The 25,087-nt window shown below is 43.6% G+C and overlaps 1 protein-coding gene across 1 annotated transcript in view; it reads left to right on the top strand.

Annotated features, from left to right (window-relative positions):
- The window catches only part of LOC118382554 (carboxypeptidase A6-like), a 40,891-nt gene that overhangs the window by 1,975 nt on the left and 13,829 nt on the right, over positions 1 to 25,087 (top strand). Inside the window, exons 2-6 of the mRNA XM_052503226.1 lie at positions 9,499 to 9,574; positions 20,468 to 20,592; positions 21,866 to 21,980; positions 23,077 to 23,178; positions 23,369 to 23,473. Coding sequence (XP_052359186.1) covers positions 9,499 to 9,574; positions 20,468 to 20,592; positions 21,866 to 21,980; positions 23,077 to 23,178; positions 23,369 to 23,473 — 523 coding nt within the window. The remainder of the gene's footprint in view (positions 1 to 9,498; positions 9,575 to 20,467; positions 20,593 to 21,865; positions 21,981 to 23,076; positions 23,179 to 23,368; positions 23,474 to 25,087) is intronic.

The following is a 25,087-nucleotide window of genomic DNA, read 5'->3' as shown; positions in this document are numbered from 1 at the left end:
AGTGGGGTGTGATGCCCCTTTGTTCCCTCTCTCTCTCCCCCTCTCTCATATCCCTGTAAGCGGCCCTGGGCCACCTTTGTTTAGGGGGGGACACAACATCCCATGTCAGAGTGTGAAAGACGGGGTTGAAAAGGGAAAACGTGATAGGGAAAGGGATAAATAGTGAGGGGGAGAGAGAGAGCTATAGGGAGTGAGATACAGAAATAGAGAGATGGTGCCATGGAGTGAGAGAAAGGGAGTGATGGAGTACATAGAAAGGAAAATAAAATGTTAGAGAGCAATAGAAAAAGAGAGAGGTGGTGTTACTTTTTATTGCTTTGGTGCAATTCTATGTGGTAGAACTGTCAGTAAAAACTCAAAAACAGAAAATGAAAAGTTGTTTAAAAACTCTAAGCACATTTTCAATTGACAAAGTACAACACACAAAATCATACAGTCACTTTTTCCACCAAACTTAATCAGGGTTTCAGCTAGAAATACATGTTTCGCATTGCAATACATGTTCATAGAGTATAGCGTCATTACCTTTCACAATGCAATACATGTTCATAGAGTATAGCGTCATTACCTTTCACAATGCAATACATGTTCATAGAGTAGAGCGTCATTACCTTTCACAATGCAATACATGTTCATAGAGTAGAGCGTCATTACCTTTCACAATGCAATACATGTTCATAGAGTATAGCGTCATTGCCTTTCACAATGCAATGCTCACATTACTTTTGATATGATTCTCTTCTTTCTGAATAGACATTTTACTATTACTTAATCCGACTGCTCTTAATTGATGATAATTTAAACATTTGGTAAACCTATAGATTTAACATGAAAACGGATTTGTCTACAACTGATTTTGAGAACTACATAATGAACATGTACGGTACAAGTCAAAAGTTTTGACACACATACTCTTAATTTTTTACTATTTTCCACATTGTGGAATAATAGTGAACACATAAAAACTACGAAATAACACATATGGAATCATTTAGTAACCAAAAGAGTGTTAAACAAATCAAAATCTATTTTATATTTGAGATTCTTCAAAGTAGCCACCCTTTGCCTTGATGACAGCTTTGCACATTCTTGGCATTCTCTCAACCAGCTTAATGAGGTAGTCACCTGGAATGCATTTCAATTAACAGGTGTGCCTTGTTAAAAGTTAATTTGGGGAATTTCTTTCCTTCTTAATGCGTTTGAGCCAATCAGTTGTGTTGTGTCAAGGTATACAGAAAATAGCCAGATTTGGTAAAAGACCAAGTCCAGATTATGGCAAAAACAGCTCAAATAAGCAAAGAGAAACAGTCCATCATTACTTTAAGACATGAAAGTCAGTCAATGCTTGAACAATTTAAGAACTTTGAAAGTTGATGAAACTGGCTCTCATGAGGACCGCCACAAGAAAGGAAGATCCAGAGTTACCTCTGCTGCAGAGGACAAGTTCATTAGAGTTACCAGCCTCAGAAATTGCAGCCCAAATAAATGCTTCACAGAGTTCAAGTAACAGACACATCTCGACCGAACTACCTCATATTATTACTTACCCTCTTGCTTTTTTGCACCCCAGTATCTCTACTTGAACAACATCATCTGCACATCTAACACTCCAGTATTAATGCTAAATTGTAATTATTTTGCCTCAATGGCCTATTTATTGCCTACCTCCCTACTCTTCTACCTTTGCACACACTGTACATAGATTTTTAAATGTATTTTATCGTGTTATTGACTGTACATTTGTTTATGTGTAACTCTGTTGTTTTTGTCGCACTGCTTTGCTTTATCTTGGCCAGGTCGCAGTTGTAAATGAGAACTTGTTCTCAACTAGCCTACCCGTTTCCAACTACAGTAGTAATTTACAACATTAACCATGTCTACACTGTATTTCCACCATTATTTGCAAATAAATAAATTAAAAATCCTACAATGTGATTTTCTGGATTTTTTCCCCTAATTTTGTCTGTCATAGTTGAAGTGTACATATGATGAAAATTACAGGCCTCTCTCATCTTTTTAAGTGGGAGAATTTGCACAATTGGTGGCTGACTAAATACTTTTTCTCTCTTTGCCCATTCTGCCTGCCGTGACCACGAGCTTTTCTGCCACTCTGTACCTCCTGGACTCTGATCTGGTTTTGACCTTTTACCTGTCCATGACATTTCTCTTGCCTACTCATTTTGGATTTATAAACATTGTAAGACTCCAACCATCTGCCTCCTGTGCCTGTATCTGGGTCTTGCCTTGTGTCATGATAGTTATACTTAAATCCACATTGGTTCTCTAGTAAATTAGTAAGAATGTCTCACCTTATGTTCAAGAATGGCCCTTTTCCCTTTATTCAGATTACATCATCTCACTTTCAGTTATTTGAAAAGGAAATCATCTCCCAAATATTGCTATTTTTTAAACAAGTTATAGAAAGTTGGCGCGGGATGTTCTCCAATGCTGGTAGGGGGCCTGAAGGAAAAGTTTAGAAACCCCCAGCTTTAGATCAAGTATGATTTGATTTATTCCTATTTCTTAACTTAGGTTTTTGGTTGAGATGGAGACAAACTGGAATTAAAGCCAGACTAAGTCAATGGTACAAAATATACATCTCCTTGAAATGTTGATATTTGCTTGCGTTGACAATCGAACATAATAAATATCAGCCTATTAACTTGTCGACAAGTTAACAAATTCTATGTTAGATTCATGTCTCCAACGAAACCAACAATAAAAGTTAAAGAATAGGATTAAGCCAGTGGCTCAGATGAATCTATTGCATTAGATATGTTGTATGGGCTCCCGAGTGGCGCAGCGGTCTAAGGTACTGCATCTCAGTGGTGCAGCGGTCTAAGGTGCTGCATCTCAGTGGTGCAGCGGTTTAAGGTACTGCATCTCAGTGGTGCAGCGGTCTAAGGTGCTGCATCTCAGTGGTGCAGCGGTCTAAGGTACTGCATCTCAGTGGTGCAGCGGTCTAAGGTGCTGCATCTCAGTGGTGCAGCGGTTTAAGGTACTGCATCTCAGTGGTGCAGCGGACTACGGTACTGCATCTCAGTGGTGCAGCGGTCTAAGGTACTGCATCTCAGTGGTGCAGCGGTCTAAGGTGCTGCATCTCAGTGGTGCAGCGGTTTAAGGTACTGCATCTCAGTGGTGCAGCGGTCTAAGGTACTGCATCTCAGTGGTGCAGCGGTCTAAGGTGCTGCATCTCAGTGGTGCAGCGGTCTCAGATACTGCATCTCAGTGGTGCAACGGTCTAAGGTACTGCATCTCAGTGGTGCAACGGTCTAAGGTACTGCATCTCAGTGGTGCAAAAAATAAAAATATCTGACAATGTATTCCCATTTGAACTTTTTTGTGCTTTTAAACGGTTGAAAACTCAGTGATAACACATTTAGATGACAACTAAACCAAAAATCATACATTGTTTTTCCACTGGAATTTGGTTGTGCTTTTAGATGGTTGAAAGCACAAACTTCTGGCTGTCCTTTTTGAGAAGGTGAATAAAGGTTGACATCTCATTGATCAACGTCTCAACCAAATATTATCAAAATGTCCATGCTGAAACGATATGGTGTGGCCAGTGGGCTTGGATTCAACATGTCAAAAGGTTTTTCTCCAGGTACATGAACAATGAGGATATTTACTGAGATTTCGATGACAACCTACATTATAGACAAATGCTCAAGACAGGCTTTATGCAACCTACTGCCTGCTAAACATTGTTTCTTTCATTTCTTCCATTTGATTACGTTGTGAAAGGTTTCTTCAATGATCACACCTTTGATCACACATGGGATAGAAATGATGGAAATGTTATGTTCAGTCAATTTTAATGGATAGTGCAAGTGTAGTACCTAATGTGAAAACACTGTAATGGAGTGCAAATTACAGTACTGGAGCATACTGCATTCAAATGGCTTTTTTTAACATGTATCATAACTTTTTTTACTATTGGACTGACTGGTTGCTAAAATACATTTTACAAAAGCTTATGCAAAGCTTTGCAGCACGGTGTGAATCTGGCGGCTGAGTTGATTTGCTGTATGGAGAAATATGAAAGCCAGACAATTGAAACCAGATATCTTAGGTGGTAGAGATGGCTTTAGTTAACCAAACACAAGTGGAGTGGTTTTTCCTTCTTATGTTGTCTTTATGATGGTATCTTTAGTGTAAATGTATTTTCAGTGTGCCTTTATAGCCCAGGATTGCCTTTATAGCCTATGAATACAGGAGACTCAGAAGCAGAGTTAAACAGGTGAGAACGAGGAATGACTACTAGCCCCCATGGAACATCCTAGTGAAAGGAAGTGTATTTCATTTGTCTGTTTCCCAGGTTTGCACCTGAAAGGAATTGCCAGGGCTTCACAGTCATTTCATTGATGTTATTTGCAACTGTGTCTTATAACGTGGTATGGATTTTTAAAATAATTTTCACCAATATGTTTCATAGTCAAGGTCAGGGCTCAAAATTGTGATGCATGCTCTCCGACCTGACATTTGGATTTAGCATCAGTTCGCCTAGAGAAATAGTCACCCAGATAATACATTATGGCAAAGACAATGTTGAGAGCAAACAAAGATGTATAATTGATTCATGTCCAGTGCTTTCTCTGGAGAACTCAAGGCTTTAACACCAAGGTATTAAACAATACATTCTGCTTTATCCCAAGGGTTCTCAGCTTTAAGCACCGCGTACTGGTGGGACCATGTGAACTACAATCCCGACGCTCTGTTTTAACGTTTAGAAACGTCAATAATCATCGCTTGCAATACGGTTTCCGAAACATATGGAACTTATCTTTCAAATCAGCGAGAAAGAATCTTTCAAATAAAAAAGATGCACTTAGCAGGTTTGCACAGATCCTTCCAGCCGACGAACTACACTTCTGCGACACTTCCTCCCCAGTTACGCTTACACATAGGTGTTTGGAGCACGCATTTCTCGCTATGAAAGATACGCTTCTATGGTATCTAAAACCATACCGCAAATGATGCGTGTTAACATTCAGACCAAAGCGCCAGAAGATACCTTCATGAATAGATGCTAAATGTAGTTAGCATCTCTGAATGGACTAGTCCAGTGCGCTTCGGCTGTTAATTATATATTTGAATGGGGCACATTGCAAGCTATGTCGATACATTGTATAATTTCACCTCACCTGTGAGAGTGAAGAGAAATTTCAGCAAATCTTGGAGGACAGTGGAAGTTGATCAAAGTGCTTCTTAATTGGTAAAAAAATAAAATAAAAAAAACATGTTTCTGCCTTCAGGTGTTACCAACATGAACATTTAAGGAGGCTTTTCTTTATTTCAAAATGGTCTCCTATGGGTTCAGGGACAAATCACAATGGGAATACAAAACGAAAGATGATGTGATTGGTAAATGAGTAGCAAAAATCTGACCAATAGGAGGCCACTTTGAAATATCAAATTCCCCTTCCACATAGCACTTTGTAAATGCCTCTCTTCACTGAAGTGTTCACTTTCCTTTGCACCTGACTTCACCTGTGAGAACCATCAGCACGGGCAAGTCTGATTAGGCTTCGTTCCTGTGAGAACCATGAGCACGGGCAAGTCTGATTACTGTAACCTACCACAGCCTTCCATGAGCACGGGCAAGTTGATTAGGCACCCTGCCTGTGACCATCACCTGTGAGAACAGCAGCCTACCACAGCCTGTGAGAACCATGAGCACGGGCAAGTCTGACTGGCAACAGCCTCCATGACGGGCTGAAGTTAGGCTTCGCTGTGTGCCTACCACAGCCTGTGAGAACCATGAGCACGGGCAAGTCTGATTAGGCTTCGCTGTAGCCTACCACAGCCTGTGAGAACCATGAGCACGGGCAAGTCTGATTAGGCTTCGCTGTAGCCTACCACAGCCTGTGAGAACCATGAGCACGGGCAAGTCTGATTAGGCTTCGCTGTAGCCTACCACAGCCTGTGAGAACCACGAGCACGGGCAAGTCTGATTAGGCTTCGCTGTAGCCTACCACAGCCTGTGAGAACCATCGAGCACGGGCAAGTCTGATTAGGCTTCGCTGTAGCCTACCACAGCCTGTGAGAACCACGAGCACGGGCAAGTCTGATTAGGCTTCGCTGTAGCCTACCACAGCCTGTGAGAACCACAGCCTGTTAGAGCCTAGCCTGGCCATATTATAGAGCCTACCATCCATGAGCACGGGCAAGTCTGATTAGGCTTCGCTGAGCCTACCACAGCCTGTAGAACCATGCACGGGCAAGTCTGATTAGGCTTCGCTGTCCTACATTTCATAAAACCACAGCCTGTGAGAGCCACGAGCACGGGCAAGTCTGAGCCCAAACAGCCTGTTTCTGTTAGGCTCTAGCCTGTGAGAACCAAACCAAGTCTGATTAGTCTGTAGCCTAGCCTGTGAGAACAAACCAAGCTTTAGTCTGTAGCCTACCACAGCCTGTGAGAACCAAACCAAGTCTTTAGGCTCTCCTACCACAGCCTGTGAGAACCACGAGCACGGGCAAGTCTGCTTCCCTACCACAGCCTGTGAGAACCACGAGCATGGGCAAGTTTAGTCTGTAGCCTACCACAGCCTGTGAGAACCAAACGGGCAAGTCTGATTAGGCTTCGCTGTAGCCTACCACAGCCTGTGAGAACCACGAGCATGGGCAAGTCCGATTAGGCTTGTCCTCCACAGCCTAGCCACGAGCACGGGCAAGTCTGATTAGGCAAACAGCCTGTGAGAACCACGAGCATGGGCAAGTCCGTCTCTTGCCTACAAAACCGATCACGGGCAAGTCTGTTAGGCTCTTGCCCAAGCCTGTGAGTAGGGCCTATTATAGAGCACATCTCTCCTGACCATTATGGTTACACTCTCTAGCCCAAACCGCTTGTCTCTAGCCCAAACCGCTTGTCTCTAGCCCAAACCGCTTGTCTCTAGCCCAAACAGCTTGTCTCTTGCCCAAACCGCTTGTCTCTTGCCCAAACCGCTTGTCTCTAACCCAAATGAGAGCTGGGTGGAGCTGAGACCCGTTACCTTTCGTTAGCCTATTTGATTTATCTAATGAAAGATTGTTGTCCACATTCAATTTCCCACAGCCAACAACACGAGTAGGCTAAGCAACAGAAAAATCAGACCAATTGTTCATCCTGTCACATTCTATGCAAGAAAATAATATTCCTCTCAAGGAGCATTCAAATTGCCAGTGCCGCACAGGGAGAGAAATATGCATGCCCAGTACAGGAGGCTGCTGAGGGGAGGAACGGCGCGAATGGAATGGCATCAAACACATAAAAACAATGTGTGTGATGTATTTGATAACATTCCACCTATTCCGCTCCAGCCATTACCATGAGCCTGTCCTCCCCAATTAAGGTGCCACCAACCTCCTGTGATGCCCAGTCATTGTAGCCATTCCGCATTCTTAATGCAGTCGCGGGAAACACACTTTTGATGGCCACTGTTATAAGATGAGGATCACTGAGCTTTCTAGCTTTCTACTAAGCTACACTTATTTCTCAAATCAAATCCATTTTAGTTCTAGCAGCGGCATTGGTTTATGCGCGTTAGCGGGCTCCAATGGCGTTGAAATGTAACCTGAGTCACGTGTAACAGGTAGGCTTATATTATATTCACAGGGGAATGTTTTTTGGGGGGGACATTCAAGTCATCATTATGCTGCTACACTGTAACTAGCAACAAGATAGCCTATCTAGCTAATGATTAGCCCAGTGAGGTAAATGCAGATGGGCTGCCCTCGGCCTATTTATTCCCAGTCACTATGCTGCATCAGTTGGGCCACATCAGGTGATGAGTATTGCTAAATAGCACACTTGCCTGATATTATGGACCAATATGTTACTGGGCTCGTTTCTGGAGGGGGGAATTATATTTTAATGTCAGCATCATTTTATTTTCAGTAGGATATCCTTTTAAAAAGTTACCAGAGACCAGAGAACGTTCTCACAGTCATTCTCCCCCCCAAAATATACGTCCCTCCGCGACGTGTAGTATGCTGTAATCTGTGCTTTTGTCAGTGTATATTTAGGCTAGTATATTATGTTTTAATATAGGTTCATGTTATTTAAGACTCCTGATTCCCATCTGTCTCAATGTAATAATGTGTTGTAATAACAAACCTATGTCCCATCACCTGTGTGTGTAACACAAAACGCTGGAGCACTGCACTCTGTCAGCAATATTCCTCGGCCTACGAACGCAAGGCACTACAGAGGATGGTGCGTACGGCCCAGTACATCACTGGGGCCAAGCTACCTGCCATCCAGGACCTCTATAACAGTCGGTGTCAGAAAAAGGCCCTAAAAATTGTGAAAGACTCCAGCCACCCTAGTCATAGACTGTTCTCTCTGCTACCGCAAGGCAAGCGGTACCAAAGCTCCAAGTCTAGGTTCGAAAGGCTTCTTAACAGCTTCTACCCCCAAGCCATAAGATTCCTGAACAGCTAATCAAAGGGCTACCCTATTTTCACTGCCCCCCTTTATGCTGCTACTCTCTGTTATTATCTATGCATAGTCATTTGAACTCTACCTACATGTACATATTTCCTCAATTACCTCGACTAACCGGTGCCCCCGCACATTGAGTCTGTACCAGTACCCCCTGTATATAGCCTCAATATTGTAATTTTACTGCTGCTGTTTAATTATTTGTTACTTTTATTTTCTATTTTTTACTTCTTTTTTTTCTCTTTTACTTACTTGTTTATTATTTTTCTTAAAACGGCATTGTTGGTTAAGGGCTTGTAAGTACACATTTAACTGTAAGGTCTACTACCTACACCTGTTGTATTCTGCGCATGTGACAAAAGCATTTGGATTTGATTTGATTGTTCACCACTGGTTTGACCCTGTCATCCATCCCTTCTGTCACACTAAAACAGGACCCAGCCCTTCCCTTAACCCTGCTGAATCATCTCTCACAAATAAGTGTCATTCTCCAGTCATGTACAAAAGGGAGGCTGCATTAACTATGACTACTGTATGGCTGAGAAATGTCATAGAGTGAGGTGCTTTTATTCATTTTAAATCTTGCTCAACTTAATCCTCCTGACTGTGGTTAGTATAGGGGACAGATTATGTCTACTTCCAGACATAGTATAGATAGATAGGTAGATCCTACAAGGTAGTTAGTAAAGGTATAGGATCTTCATTTGAGCCATCTCCTTCAGCAGGAAAAAAATCCTGCAGTAACAGGAAATGTGAATTATTATGTGGGATTATAATTAATTGTCATTTCTTTGTAGCGGAGGATACATTAGGTGGCCTGAACAAATTTACAAATCATTTGTAGCGTGCAAATTGACCGCAAGAAGCCCAAACAGATATATTGTTGTATACGATCACACACTGGTATTATGTGTGGGAATAGTTTGGAATAGATTTCCAAAATGCAAATAACTTGGAGCTGATTTGTAGGTGTTTTTACAGTCTTTTATAAGAAATAAGAAATAAGAAAACTCTGTTGTAGTTATACAAGAAATGCATAAATGTTACTTAACTCCTTCCCTCTACTTCTTCAGTGATCAAGTCTTCAGGATAACTCCCAGCAACGAGGGGGAGGTTCAGGAGCTCAAGAAACTCCTGGGAAACATCAAGGTAATGATGTCCTGTCTTAAATAGTCTCACCCTCTCTCTTTCTTCACACAAAAACACATGTACACACACACACGAGTGCGCACGCACACACACACACACACACAGTAATTAACCCACTCATCATCTCTGATGATTATGACACAGTGCTGATGATCATATTCCCGGAGTCGACGTGTCAACTTGAGTTACGAGACGAGGGAGATTACTCTGTCAGAACAACAGTGTTATGCAGATTGAGCTGTTTCTCTCTCTCTATCTCTCTTGATAGAACATCTTTACTGAGACAGGGAGACTGGGAGAGGGAGCTGTCCACCGTCAGACCATGTTTCTATGTCTGTCTGTTTCTATGAGAGAAGAAGAGGCCCCTGTTCTACTTCAATGAGCTCTGCAGTCTGAGAGTGTGAGGGAGAGATGAAGTATCTTTATATTTACATAATGGGGAGAGATGTTTAGATTGAGTCTCCATCTGACAGCTGAGAGAAATCAATACTGTAGCTTCACCAGGAAGGGACAATAGACCATGATAAAACATTCACTGTTTACCATCAATAGAGAACCACAGTAATCATACTGTAGTCAGTGTACTAGACATTCTTCTTCTGACACATTTTACAGAGAGGCAGATGATGCAGTTCATGCAAGTAAGAAAGATATCTGGTTCATGGACCGTTGCCGTTGGAAAAACCTGCAGGCTCCTTGGACAAGGCGAGAAGGAGTTTCCTGTGGCCTGTGACATTCCCAAACCCATTTGGGAACAATTACACAGCAATGCCAGGAAAAATGACAACCTTCCTGCACTTTCCTTCCCTTGAAGATAAACTCCCAGCAGAAGGACTGATGTTATTAGTGGAATATGAAAATGAGGTGGAACCTGCCTGGGTGGTCAAGGTTAATATATGAAAACTGTGTTGAATTGATAAATTCACATTAGATAGAGCCGTCCCACTTTTTGTGTAGCATGTTTTGAGCAGTGGTGGGATATGTTGAACAGTGTTTGCCAGTGTTGGGCTGTCTTTAGTTGTTTTGGCCTGTATTGGGTAGTATATCACTGATATGGCTATTTGGTAGTGTCTGAGGTATGTCTGACTGTTTGGGTTCTGTTGGGAAGTGTTTGGGCTGTTATAGTTATCCTTGGCCTAGTCTTTTAGGGTTCAGGGTTGGGCTGAACTGTTCTGACAACCTGAAAGACTAACTCAAAGAGGGAATGAGGGACAGAGAGGGGGAAAAGTAAATTGACCCAAAAAGTAGTGATTTATTGTACTGATGGCTAAATAACCGAACATCATTTGGTGGTTCCCACATGTTGGTCTTGGTCTGGCCTGCGTCTTTGTCTAAGGAGGGCCAGTGGACCAGGAGAGCCTGGAGATGGTGGCTACTGTTTGGACAGCTGCTGCTGAGATGTGTTTTCATTAGTTTAGGCGCGCTCCGCCGTGACGACCTCATGCCAAAGTCACACTTTTAACCTGCAGGTAGAGACTGGGGTCAAATAGAGAGAAGAGTGTTACATACATTCAATTGTTGATTCACATCTACGGGTGCCAGTCCACAAAGAGACAGAATGGTTGGACTCCAAATATGTTTGTGCCATCATTCAGATACTAGTGGAAAGATGTTTCCTTTAGTGCGTTGCCCTTTGAATTGTGGATACTGAGACCACAGAGTGCTATGTCTTATGATAGATCTGTCTAGCTTCTCCTGAACCACAAATACTCCAATAGAATGTCACCTTAGTTGCCTTGTGTTGAGGCCGACATATCTACTGTATGTCTCAGGACTGAACTAATCACTACTGTAGGCCCAGTAGCTTCCTTAACTCCATGCCATCATTGCCATGAACCATAACACAACTCCCTCAATTTAAAGGTATCCTATAACCACAAATAAAATTGCGTTAACAATCAAATCATAAAGGATCTAATCAACGGGAGTTCTATTTCCTAATGGAGCCAAGGAATGCTTCTATGAGAGCCTTTTCTGTAAACAATTACAGGAAACTGTAACTTGGATCCTACAAGGGCCTCATTAAGAGTGAATCATGTTCTCTGATAGTGGTACACAAGTGATACTTGGGCAAAGGGCTGTTTGATTTGTGAGACCAACAAAGAGATGAAGATGTGGAAACATTTACTGTACCAATGGTGCTCTTAGCCACTTGGAAATGAGGCCTTTGACCCGACCCATTTATGTTGGCTGGGAGTAGCATAGAAAAGCTGAGGACACCATGCCATTCTATACTGGTTACTTCAAAGCGGGTGCATGGCTTTCTGTTAACCATTAAACTAATCGGTCTGTTAATAGGGGTTTGTACAAGTCTGTAGGATTCTACTCCCGTGCTGAAACCAGAGGCAGCTGGCACTATGAGACGCTCAGTTCCCGTCACAGCAAATAACTGAATCGCTGATTCATGCTCCCAAAAAAGTTTAATTTAAGAGCAAGGCTGGTATTATCTTTACATAAAACCTTGGTTAAGGAGAGCATCAATGGCTGGTCCAAGGTCGACGTGTTCATTTGGCTGCTAATAGCTGGCTAAAGGATAGGATATACCAGCTCCAGCCAGCAGTGCTATCTGTTGGCAGGAACTGAAAGAAGTCTTTGCTGCTAACCTGGGTTTAGGACAGGGGAGTGTGGAGGCAGGAATAGTACTGACATCCTGGGATGTGCAGCAAACCAGTCTGACTGCAGCAGAGTGCTGGAATGCCACATTATCCCACACAACAACGAAGGTAAGGGAGTTCACTTGCCCCTCTCTCCTCTGCTGGCACAAGTCGATTACGTAGGTCATCCAGAAAAGAGCTTCTGTGTTGCAGGGGCCAATGAGTGGTTTGTGTAACAGCAACCCATCATTGGACAGTGCTGGACATGTTGTGATGTTAGCTCCTCTGTCCTGGGAAATCCACGGTTGCTCTCTGTCCAATTACATTTCTTGCCCTGCGGTGTGTTTTTACCAGATTGGATCCAGCTTCATCCACAAAGGTGAATGCATGTACAGTTTGCCTGGCTCTTGTCTCCATTACTCTCTAAAATACAGTAAATCCACAGCACTTTACGTTATGCATAGTATGTATGTGTAACGGATGTGAAACGGCTAGCTTAGTTAGCGGTGCGCGCTAAATAGCGTTTCAATCGGTTACGTCACTTGCTCTGAGACCTTGAAGTAGTAGTTCCCCTTGCTCTGCAAGGGCCGTGGCTTTTGTGGAGCGATGGGTAACGATGCTTCGAGGGTGACTGTTGTTGATGTGTGCAGAAGGTCCCAGGTTCGCGCCCGGGTATGGGCGAGGGGACGGTTTAAAATTATACTGTTACATATGTACCCTGTTTGGTTTTTGGACAGACATCTTACCTGGACATATTGATATCGGTGTTCTTTCACATGTTCATCGTTTCTCTCAAAAGGGAACAACTGCTTCGTCCTTATCTTATGTTTCTCTAGGACTCTGGCAATTGTCATTGTTCTGACCGTATTCACATTCCCAAAACTGATAGTCTGCCATCACTCTGTCCTGAATTTCACGCAGTTTTATTGCATTGTTGCCAATTACCATGTCAACAATGGCAATTTCCTGCGCATCTGTAACGATGTATGCTGAGTTGAGAAGCAGGTTCAGGGAATGAATACATTTCATTAATACATGCACAAACCAAGTAACCGACATGAAACAGCAACAATGACTCCTGGGGAAGAAACCAAAGGGAGGGACATATAAAGGACAGGTAATCAAGGAGGTGAGGGATTCCAGGTGAGTGTCATTATGCACGTACCGCTGGTGACAGCTGTGCGCCCTAATGAGCAGCCTGGTGACCTAGAGGCCAGAGAGGGAGCACACGTGACACCATCTCATAATATTCTGCCTCTCCCTCCTGTGGCAGGCAAAGATCCTACTGAAAAACACAAATCAATATATTTGAAAATGTCAGTACATGTAAAAATGTGAACGTACTGTATTTTAATGTAATATGTACAGTAGTTCAATTATTATTGAAGGATGCACATCTCACCTGTTGTTTTGCAGGAAAATTCATACTATTGATGCAACTGTTGAACGCTGCAGATTTGGTTTCACCCTTAAACCGGCCTCTCGCAAAGAGAGACCATGGTTTACAACATTGTCAATAATTGTGGCCCTTGTCTCATCAGAGACCACTGCTCTTGTTTTTGGAATTATTAAATATTCTGCTGAGATTTTCTATATGTTTCAATCTAGTTACTGGAGAAATGCACAACATTTGCCTTTGTTCTGTTTTGAATGTGTTTTTAACAGTTTGGAAACAGTGTGTTAGCATTTTAAAACATGTGCTGCAAATAAACTCAGCAAAAAAAGAAACGTCCTTTTTTAGGACCCTGTCTTTCAAAGATAACTCGTAAAAATCCAAAAAACTTCACAGATCTTCATTGTAAAGGGTTTAAACACTGTTTCCCATGCTTGTTCAATGAGCCATAAACAATTAATGAACATGCACCTGTGGAACGGTCGTTAAGACACTAACAGCTTACAGACTGTAGGCAATTAAGGTCACAGTTATGAAAACTTAGGACACGAAAGAGGCCTTTCTACTGACTCTGAAAAACACCAAAAGAAAAATGCCCAGGGTCCCTGCTCATCAGCGTGAACGTGCCTTAGTCATGCTGCAAGGAGGCATTGAGGACTGCAGATGTGGCCAGGGCATTAAATTGTAATGTCCGTACTGTGAGATGCCTAAGACAGCGCTACAGGGAGATAGGACAGACAGCTGATCATCCTCGCAGTGGCAGACCTCGTTTTTCAACACCTGCACAGGATCGGTACATCCGAACATCACACCTGCGGGACAGGTGCAGGATACCAACAAGAACTGCCCGAGTTACACCAGGAACGCACAATCCCTCCATCAGTGCTCAGACTGTCCGCAATAGGCTGAGAGAGGCTTGACTGAGGGCTTGTAGGTCTGTTGTAAAGCAGGTCCTCACCAGACATCACATCCCTCTTGTGGTACCCTTCCTGCAGGCTCATCCCGACATGACCCTCCAGCATGAAAATGCCCCCAGCCATACTGTTTATTCTGTGCATGATTCCCTGCAAGACAGGAATGTCAATGTTCTGCCATGGCCAGCGAAGAGCCTGGATTTCAATCCCATTGAGCACATCTGGGACCTGTTGGATCGGAGGGTGAGGGCTAGGGCCATTCCCCCAGAAATGTCTGGGAACTTGCTGGTGCCTTGGTGGAAGAGTGGGGTAACATCTCACAGCAATAACTGGCAAAGCTGGTGCAGTCCATGAGGAGGAGATGTACTGCAGTACTTAATGCAGCTGGTGGCCACACCAGATACTGACTGTTACTTTTGATTTTGAACCCCCCTTTGTTCAGGGACACATTATTCAATTTCGGTTAGTCAAATGTCTGTAGAACTTGTTCAGTTTATGTTTTAGTTGTTGGGTCTTGTTATGTTCATACAAATATTTACACATGTTAAGTTTGCTGAAAATAAACGCAGTTGACAGTGAGAAGACGTTTTTTTTTTTGCTGAGTATACAGTTGAAGTCGGAAGTTTACATACACTTAGGTTGGAGTCATTAAAACTTGTTTTTCAATCACTCCTCAAATTTCTTGTTAACAAACTATAGTTTTGGCAAGTCGGTTAGGACATCTACTTTGTACATGACGCAAGTCATTTTTCCAACAATTGTTTACAGACAGATTATTTCACTTACAATTCACTGTATCACAATTCCAGTTCACTGTCCCTTTAAACAGCTTGGAAAATTCCAGAAAATGGTGTCATGGCTTTAGAAGCTACTACAGTTTTTCTCAGTCACTTTGGTGCATTTTTCACATCATCCCTAACATGTGCAAAATAATAAGTGCATTTCTCAGAACAATTTGTACAAACTGCAATATACAATAGATATGTTTCTAAAGCTAGTCAGTCACTAAAAATCCTTAGTACATCTCTCAAAAGTAAATATTCTTGCCAATGATCATGTCAGTGTCATCAGAATGATAAGTCATTGAGTCATTGTTCACAAACAAGGTCATCAAAATGTTTAGGCATGTTGTCAATGTAACTGTGTACTTTGACAGTATTACCTGATGTAAACTTGGGCTACAGTTTGGATGACAGTTACTGTATTAAAAATGCACAAGGCTGCACTTCTATGGCATATATCAATTTCAACAGTACTATTTACATATTACTGTATGTGGGTTATTGATTGAAAGAGACTGGACAACCCAAGGGGCACAAAGGAAAAAAAACTAAATTAGAAAGAAACACAGGAAACCACCCCTAAGGCACAACTTTGCCCGCAGCACTGTTGTGCTGTCTCTACACATTCAGACTTTCCTGTCTGTCGGCCCACATATTCTCATCCACATCACACCGGATATTTTCCCTTCCAATGCAACGTGGAAAGAATCTTTTGGAATGCCTTATCCATCCTCTGCAGGCGTCTACTGTGATGTCCTCACATGCTGCATCCATTGCAGCCAGCAGGGTCATCTGTGTGTGTGACTGCCGATCGTACACCTTCCACCTCCATGCTGAAAATAACTCCTCAATTGGGTTAAGGAATGGTGAATAAGGTGGGAGGAATTCTATGAGCATCCTCGGGTGGGTCACAAACCATTGCCTTATGATGTTTGATCGATGGAAACTCACATTATCACAAATGACCTCATACTTTGGCAAATCCTCTCTAAACAGACCCCTCTCATCATCAGGGATGAGAGCCCTGTAGAGAGTCTCTAATAAGTTGAGTAGATGCTGGGTGTTGTATGGCCCTATAAGGGGGATATGGGTTAGGACACAATGCTCCGAAATAGCAGCACACGGTGATATTTCCTCACCGTTGGCCTGGCAAATCCACAGTAGCTCTGTGACCGATGATATTCCGACCCCACCTTCTGCATTTGGTCAGGTTGAAGCTAGCCTCATCCACGTATACAAAGTTGTGAGAGGGTTCACTTGATTCCAACTACATTATACGCTATATCCCAGAACACACAGTTTAATTTGTTTTGGTAAGGAAGAGTGACATAAAATGTACATATATTGCATGTTCCTTCCACAGCAATGGAAATGTGTGCAGTTTATGCTTACTGTACTATGTATCACTATAAAATGTTGCTGTAAAGTAGTTACATAGAAATATGTTTTACCTGTACATACTGGTACCGTAGCTCCTTAACTCTGTCCTCATTCCTTTGGAATGGTACACGGTACAGCTGATTCATACTCATCTGGTTTCTATGCAGCAGCCTGTCGATGGTTGAGATGCTAACCGTATGGATGTTTTCAAAGACATTGTTGTCTTCTATAATGGTCCTTTGTATTTCCCTGAGTCTCATGACATTGTTTGCTCGGACCATGGTGCAAATAGCCTCCTCCTGTTGAGGTGTGAAAAGGCGTCCTCTGCCACCGGTTTGAGGTAATCTTGCAGTCCTATGTGGGGGAAAATGCAGGGATGCATCGCACACTTTCACATAGACAAAAAATATGCGAACACACATTTTACTGTAAAACATACAGGTGGGTGCATGTAAGGTGCAGTATGTATCTGTATAGAGTATATTTCTGTATGCTGTGAAATACAAGTGGACTACTGTAATATGAAGCATTTTAGAAAGTATACAGTATACTGCTTATATACAGTAACAGTGGATTGGTGGACATACCTGTAACATTGGTGGACATACCTGTTCTCTCTTCGAAACGTTTGAACTATTGAGGACACGGTTGATCTCCCAATATTCATCTGCACCCTTCGACCCGCCTCAGCCATTGTAAGGCCATGATTGACAACATGGTCTACAATAGTGGCCCTTATGTCATCAGATATGCGCCTATGTCCTCGTTTGCCTCTTCCTCTGTTTTGTCTTCCACCACGCATCCTTGCTCCTCTTCTTCCTCCTCATGGCTGTTGACCCTGTTCGTTTCCTGGTCCATCCATTATTGGAAAATTGCAACTCTGTGTTGTGGTCTGTCTATATATGCTTGCCAATTGATTCTTCATGAGATGCACCTTTGAGAAATTTAGACAACTGGTTGATTGTTGGTTGAACTAACACTTTACATTCCTTCATGAGTGAGGGTCAATTTCACCTGTACGATTCATCAATTCACATTTTTGTACAAAAGATCTAATAGAAATGTGTAAAACTATGCTTGACAGTTTATGACAAATAGTTCAACAATTTAGCATGTAATGGCTTATGCAAGGAACTAATGCCTAGATGTTTTGAGGGGTAAGACTTTTCAACAGAGAACCATCTACTATATTTTGATCAACATGACATGAGCAATTGATAATGTGGAAAAAAGCTGACACTTGTACATTATCAATTGCAATTTGTTCAAAGGAATAAGAAATTGCTTTAATGATGTGCACAAGTGACTAGATGATTTGGAATTTGTACAAGTAGTATCAAGAAGTGCACTTTTGATCTAAGAAATGCAGCAAAGCGACTGAGAAAAACTGTAATAGGCTAACAAATCAAATCAAATGTATTTGTCACATACACATGGTTAGCAGATGTTAATGCGAGTGTAGCGAAATGCTTGTGCTTCTAGTTCCGACAATGAGGTAATAACCCACGAGTAATCTAACCTAACAAACTGATACCATTGTAGTCAATTGGAGGTGTACCTGTGGATGTATTTCAAGGCCTACCTTCAAACTCAGTGCCTCTTTGTTTGACATCATGGGAAAATCAAAAGAAATCAGCCAAGACCTCAGCAAAAAATATGTAGACCACAAGTCTGATTCATCCTTGGGCGCAATTTCCAAATGCCTGAAGGTACCACGTTCATCTGCACAAACAATAGTATGCAAGTATAAACACCATGGGACCACACAGCCGTCATACCGCTCAGGAAGGAGACGCGTTCTGTCTCCTAGAGATGAATATACTTTGGTGCGAAAAGTGCATATCAATCCCAGAACAACAGCAAAGGACCTTGTGAAGATGCTAGAGGAAACAGGTTCAAAAGTATCTATATCCACAGTAAAACGAGTCCTATATCGCTCAGCAAGGAAGACACTGCTCCAAAACCGCTATAAAAAAGCCAGACTATGGTTTGCAACTGCACATGGGGACAAAGATGGTACTTTTCGGAGAAATGTCCTCTGATCTGATGAAACAAAAATAGAACTGTTTGGCCATAATGGTCATCGTTATGTTTGGAGGAAAAAGGGGGAGGCTTGCAAGCCGAAGAACACCATCCCAACCATGAAGCAGGTGAGTGGCAGCATCGTGTTGTGGAGGTGCTTTGCTGCAGGAGGGACTGGTGTACTTCACAAAATAGATGGCATCATGAGATAGGAAAATTATGCGGATATATTGAAGCAACATCTCAAGACATCAGTCAGGAAGTTAAAGCTTGGACGCAAATGGGTCTTCCAAATGGACAATGACCCCAAAGATACTTCCAAAGTTGTGGCAAAATGGCTTAAGGACAACAAAGTCAAGGTATTGGACTGGCCATCCCAAAGCCCTGACCTCAGTCCTATAGAAAATTTGTGGGCAGAACTGAAAAAGCATGTGTGAGCAAGGAGGCTTAAATACCTGACTCCGTTACACCAGCTCTTTCTGGAGGAATGGGCCAAAATTCACCCAACTTACTGTGGGATGCTCGTGGAAGGCTACCTGAAAAGTTTGACCCAAGTTAAACAATTTAAAGGCAATGCTACCAAATACTAATTGAGTGTATGTGAACTTCTGACCCACTGGGAATGTGATGAAAGAAATAAAAGCTGAAATAAATCATTCTCTCAACTATTATTCTGACATTTAACATTCTTAAAATAACGTGGTGATCCTAACTGACCTAAGACAGGGAATTAAATGTCAGGAATTGTTAAAACTGAGTTTAAATGTATTTGGCTAAGGTGTATGTAAACTTCCGACTTCAACTGTATATAGTTTTGCAGGTGGTGGAGTATGAATGAGAAAAGAGTTAATGGATTTCAGAGAATGTGGTCATTGAAAGCATTTTGTGTGAAAGCAATACAAATAATTCACAGTTTGGTCCACATACACTTCTGTTTCGCTGACCGTGTGAAGAGTTTTGACAATGTGACTTCAGTTTTGATCAATGCATGTAATGTAATGCAACAGTTGCTTATCATTTTGAGCAGTTGTATCAATTGATAGATCATTGAAATGAAGTGAATAGACAGTCATCTCAGATGTAATGTGTGAATTGCATTTTGAAATGGTAATACTTTGATGTTAAGTTGTGCTGTTTTGAACAGGTGATTTTAGTTCAATGAACAAATTATCTTAGCTTTGTGTGTATTGTATCCAAGCAATTGGAAAAAGTGTTAGAGTTTAGAACAATTTGCATTTTGACCATTTGAAAAATGACATGAAGGTTCTGAAATTAGTGCCAAAGTGATTGCAAAAAAACTGTAATAGGGACCTGTGGTGTGTGTGTGCGCATGGGTGTGTGTGTGTGTGTGTGTGTGTGTGTGTGTGTGTGTGTGTGTGTGTGTGTGTGTGTGTGTGTGTGTGCGCGTGCCTGCGTGCGCATGTTCATGTGTGTGTGTGTCTGTGTCTGTGTGTGTAGTCATCAACGTTCCCTCAAACTTTACTCGGAGAGCAATATTGACCTGCTGGACAGACCCATCAAGCCTTAAGCCATAAGATTGATCTAGACTCCAGGTCACAGTGTGCTGTGGAGAACAGCCTTGAATGTTAAAGCTGTGCTACTGTCCATCACCCCAGAAGCCCTGGGTTTATTAGCAGGATGAAGCTAAAGTCATTTGTTCAGGGGATGGGCCAATTTAGTTCTGTTCAGAACTGTGGGTTCATCAAGGGAAGCAAGGTTGTTTGGGTGGTGAGTGTCTTGCCATGTCTGTATTTATAGGCCGTGTCCATGTTCATTCCACTATAACTAACTCTCTCTCTGCCTCTCAGGTGGACCTGTGGCAGCCCAACAGTGCCTCTCTGATCCGACACAACGCCACCGTGGACGTGCATGTGAGACGGAACAACACACGAGGGCTTCGTTCACGCCTCCAGAAGGAACACATAGATTTTAAGTAAGGGCTTTGAGACCACCCCCCCGACTCACCACTCCCCATTTCATATGTTCTCCCATCAATCATCACAATCAACATTAAAATGATGGAGTTTATCATTGTCATCCCTATCCTCAGGGAAGATTTTCTACTTTTTTCTACTGCTCTACTCTATACCTCTCTCTCTCTCTCTCTTTCTTTCTTTGTCTCTCTCTTTCTCTTTCTCTTTCTCTTTCTCTTTCTCTTTCTCTCTCTGTCTCTGTGCCTGTCTCTCCCTCTCTCCTTCCTTTGACTGTTCAGATCTATGTTATTTTATATTGTCTGGGCCGGGGAGGCTGGTGAGTTGATGGGTTTCCTTGTTTACAGTCTGAGAGACTGTCTATTTTAGAGGAGAAAAGCTATGGGTGATGGGTTGATATGAAAGGGGAATAAAATATCAAATCTTAGCTGGGGAAATACAATTGTGTGTAGTGATTCCTAAAATGTCACGCTTTCAACCACTTTAATTTATGTCCACAGTTTTCTCAATAAAGTGAGCTAAGCTAGTGTATGACAATAATCTTCAAAACGTAGTCATTTTTGAAGAGAAAGAAAGTTCTCTGAAAAAATGGCAAAGACAGATGTAACCTTCTCTGGTGCTATGAGAATAGTTGACCAAATAAGTGACAGAAGAATGTGACTCGTCAACTAGAAAACATGTTATCTTCATGGACAGCAGAGGTTCATTTACTTCCAGAGGGTTGCTGAGCTCTTACGCTCACACACAATAGCACTGTCTACAAGCTGTCTCTCCACACAAGGCCTAAGTCTCTGCTCTCTCTGCATTTTTTCTCTCACTTGAATAAGCAAACTGATGATAAAAGGAACTCATCTATACTAAAATCACACCCCCAAAGCTTCTTGTACTTGCAGTCATCCAAAGCTGAAACACCAAGGTCTTTTTATTTTTGTTTCAATCGTTTCTCTGTATTTTAGCTCGTAGAAATACCAAGACAAGAAAGGAGTTTACAGGAAAAATGTTTCCCATAAAACAATGTACCCATCAGACTCACACTAGTCTCTCTCTGCCTCTCTCTCTCTAACTCTCTGCCTCTATCTCTCTCTCTGCCTCTCGCTCTCTCTCTCTGCCTCTCTCTCTCTAACTCTCTGCCTCTATCTCTCTCTCTGCCTCTCGCTCTCTCTCTCTCGCTCTCTCTCTCTGCCTCTATCTCTCTGCCTCTCTCTCTCTCTCTGCCTCTCTCTCTCTCTCTCTCTCTCTCTCTCTCTCTCTCTCTCTCTCTCTCTCTCTCTACAGGGTGTTCATATCTAACCTTCAGAAGGAAATTGAAAAGCAGACTGGATATCGCTCTTCCCGCAAGAGGAGGTCTGAATCCCGATATGACTATGAGGTGTACCACTCTCTGGAGGAGGTAGGTGGGACACACACACACACACACACACACACACACACACACACACACACACACACACACACACACACACACACACACACACACACACACACACACACACACACACACACACACACACACACACACACACACACACACTCACACACACACACACACTTTTCAGTTCAGTACAGTGCAACTAGGAGTCTTTGAGATGTGTGCATTTGCTTCTGGCCCCCTGAATCTTGAATCTGTACGCCCCAGTTCCGCGGTCCGCATGCATTCCACTGTGAGATAGGGGGAACCAGGGAGCCTTTCAGCAAGACTTCATCATTATCATTACACAGCTTTAAACCTATCCTCAAACACAGGAGACACACAGGGCGAAGAGACACACACACACACACACACACACACACACACACACACACACACACACACACACACACACACACACACACACACACACACACACACACACACACACACACACACACACACACACACACACACACACACACACACACACACACACACACACACACAGGAAACATCCATTTACATTCACCATCTGTACAATCTCTGTGTAGCAGGGCCATAATGTACATACCATTCCAGAGAGGTGGAAATACTTACATCTCCATCACCTCCGTCATCCAGGACTGTTAGATTAAGCGTCTGTATAGTGTGTTAGAGGGGGTTATTGAGTGGGTGTGAAGACACATGGAAGGAATTGAACTTTTATACTAGCACACACACACTACGTGAAGCCTGATCTACTCCAAGATAAGTGTGTGTGTGTGTGTGTGTGTGTGTGTGTGTGTGTGTGTGTGTGTGTGTGTGTGTGTGTGTGTGTGTGTGTGTGTGTGTGTGTGTGTGTGTGTGTGTGTGTGTGTGCGTGTGCGTGCGCGTGCGGGCTAATTCCCCCATGGAATCCGCTACAACTGAGATTCATTGCCGTGCTGCCTAGCGTGAAATGAGTTGTTTCACAGAGTTAAAGTGTGATGTGTAGGTCTAGTGTTATAGAGCTGATAGGATGGCCTGGTGCCTTGTTATCTTCATTCTAATGGCTGAATGACCTTCAATTCTTTGTTTCTTGTGTTTCTTTCCCCAGATCCAGAGTTGGATGTTTGAGATCAACAGGACCCATCCTCACCTGGTGGACATGTTCTCTATAGGGAGGTCATATGAAGGCAGGCCCCTTTATGTGCTTCAGGTACTGTAGGAGACACACACACACACACACACACACACACACACACACACACACACACACACACACACACACACACACACACACACACACACACACACACACACACACACACACACACACACACACACACACACACACACACACACACACACACAATGCTGGTTAACTGACTGGTGTCCTGTCCTGTCAGCTAGGAAAGAGAACACGGTCCTATAAGAAGGCAGTGTGGATAGACTGTGGGGTCCATGCAAGGGAGTGGATTGGACCAGCCTTCTGCCAGTGGTTTGTCAAAGAGGTACGTTCCTTTGGCCTTCCTTGACAACTCCAGTCCTTTAGGGCAGCAGTGTCAGCTCTGCTGTTTTTCTACCTTGCTTTCTTATAAGAGATTTCGTCCTGGGAGAGCCAGGTGTGTGTGGACTCTCCAGCCCAACAACAACATGCATTGATTAGTAAAGTGCCAAGAGGAGAAGCCAGCAGGACTGTGGTACTAGAGGCCTGGAGTTGTGCACTTACTTTCTTACTGTAAATCACAGTGTTAACCTTTAATCATGTGTTGCGCTGCAGTCAAATAAGTCCACATGTGAGCTGTTTCACAACCTAAAATAAGCTAAGCACCACTTTGGTTGTTGAACGCCTCCAATTTGGTAAAGCATGAAGTTTGCAATGCCAGGATAGTGGGTTCGATTCCCGGGACCACCCATTCGTAAAAATGTATGCACGGATGACTGTAAGTCACTTTGGATAAAATCGTCTGCTAATTGTCACATATTATTATTATATTAATAATAGCTGGGGAGGCTGCAGCCTGCTGCTGTCAGTCTCTGGTGCTGTCTGTCTCTGGTGCTGTCTGTCTCTGGTGCTGTCTGTCTCTGGTGCTGCCTCTCTGGTGCTGCCTGTATCTGGTGCTGTCGGTCTCTGCTGCTGTCGGTCTCTGGTGCTGTCGGTCTCTGGTGCTGATGGCCTCTGCTGCTGTCTGTCTCTGGTGCTGCCTGTCTGGTGCTGCCCCTCTGGTGCTGTCTGTCTCTGCTGCTGCCTGCCTCTGGTGCTGCCTGTCTCTGGTGCTGCCTCTCTGGAGCTGCCTCTCTGGAGCTGCCTCTCTGGTGCTGCCTGTCTCTGGTGCTGCCTGTCTCTGGTGCTGCCTCTCTGGTGCTGCCTCTCTGGTGCTGCCTCTCTGGAGCTGCCTCTCTGGTGCTGCCTCTCTGGAGCTGCCTCTCTGGTGCTGCCTGTCTCTGGTGCTGCCTCTCTGGTGCTGCCTCTCTGGAGCTGCCTCTCTGGTGCTGCCTCTCTGGAGCTGCCTCTCTGGTGCTGCCTGTCTCTGGTGCTGCCTGTCTCTGGTGCTGCCTCTCTGGTGCTGCCTGTCTCTGGTGCTGCCTCTCTGGTGCTGCTGGGAGCTGCCTCTCTGGTGCTGCCTCTCTGGTGCTGCCTCTCTGGTGCTGCCTCTCTGGTGCTGCCTCTCTGGAGCTGCCTCTCTGGTGCTGCCTCTCTGGTGCTGCCTGTCTCTGGAGCTGCCTCTCTGGTGCTGCCTCTCTGGTGCTGCCTGTCTCTGGTGCTGCCTGTCTCTGGTGCTGCCTCTCTGGTGCTGCCTGTCTCTGGTGCTGCCTGTCTCTGGTGCTGCCTCTCTGGTGCTGCCTCTCTGGAGCTGCCTCTCTGGTGCTGCCTCTCTGGTGCTGCCTCTCTGGTGCTGCCTCTCTGGTGCTGCCTGTCTCTGGAGCTGCCTCTCTGGTGCTGTCTGTCTCTGGTGCTGCCTCTCTGGTGCTGCCTCTCTGGAGCTGCCTCTCTGGTGCTGCCTGTCTCTGGAGCTGCCTCTCTGGTGCTGTCTGTCTCTGGTGCTGCCTCTCTGGTGCTGCCTCTCTGGTGCTGCCTCTCTGGTGCTGCCTCTCTGGAGCTGCCTCTCTGGTGCTGCCTCTCT

This window comes from Oncorhynchus keta, chromosome 4, assembly GCF_023373465.1.
Source record: "Oncorhynchus keta strain PuntledgeMale-10-30-2019 chromosome 4, Oket_V2, whole genome shotgun sequence".
Taxonomy (NCBI): Eukaryota; Metazoa; Chordata; class Actinopteri; order Salmoniformes; family Salmonidae; genus Oncorhynchus; species Oncorhynchus keta.
The sequence above is the reverse complement of the archived record's forward strand: the minus strand, read 5'-3'. Positions and strand labels throughout refer to the sequence as shown.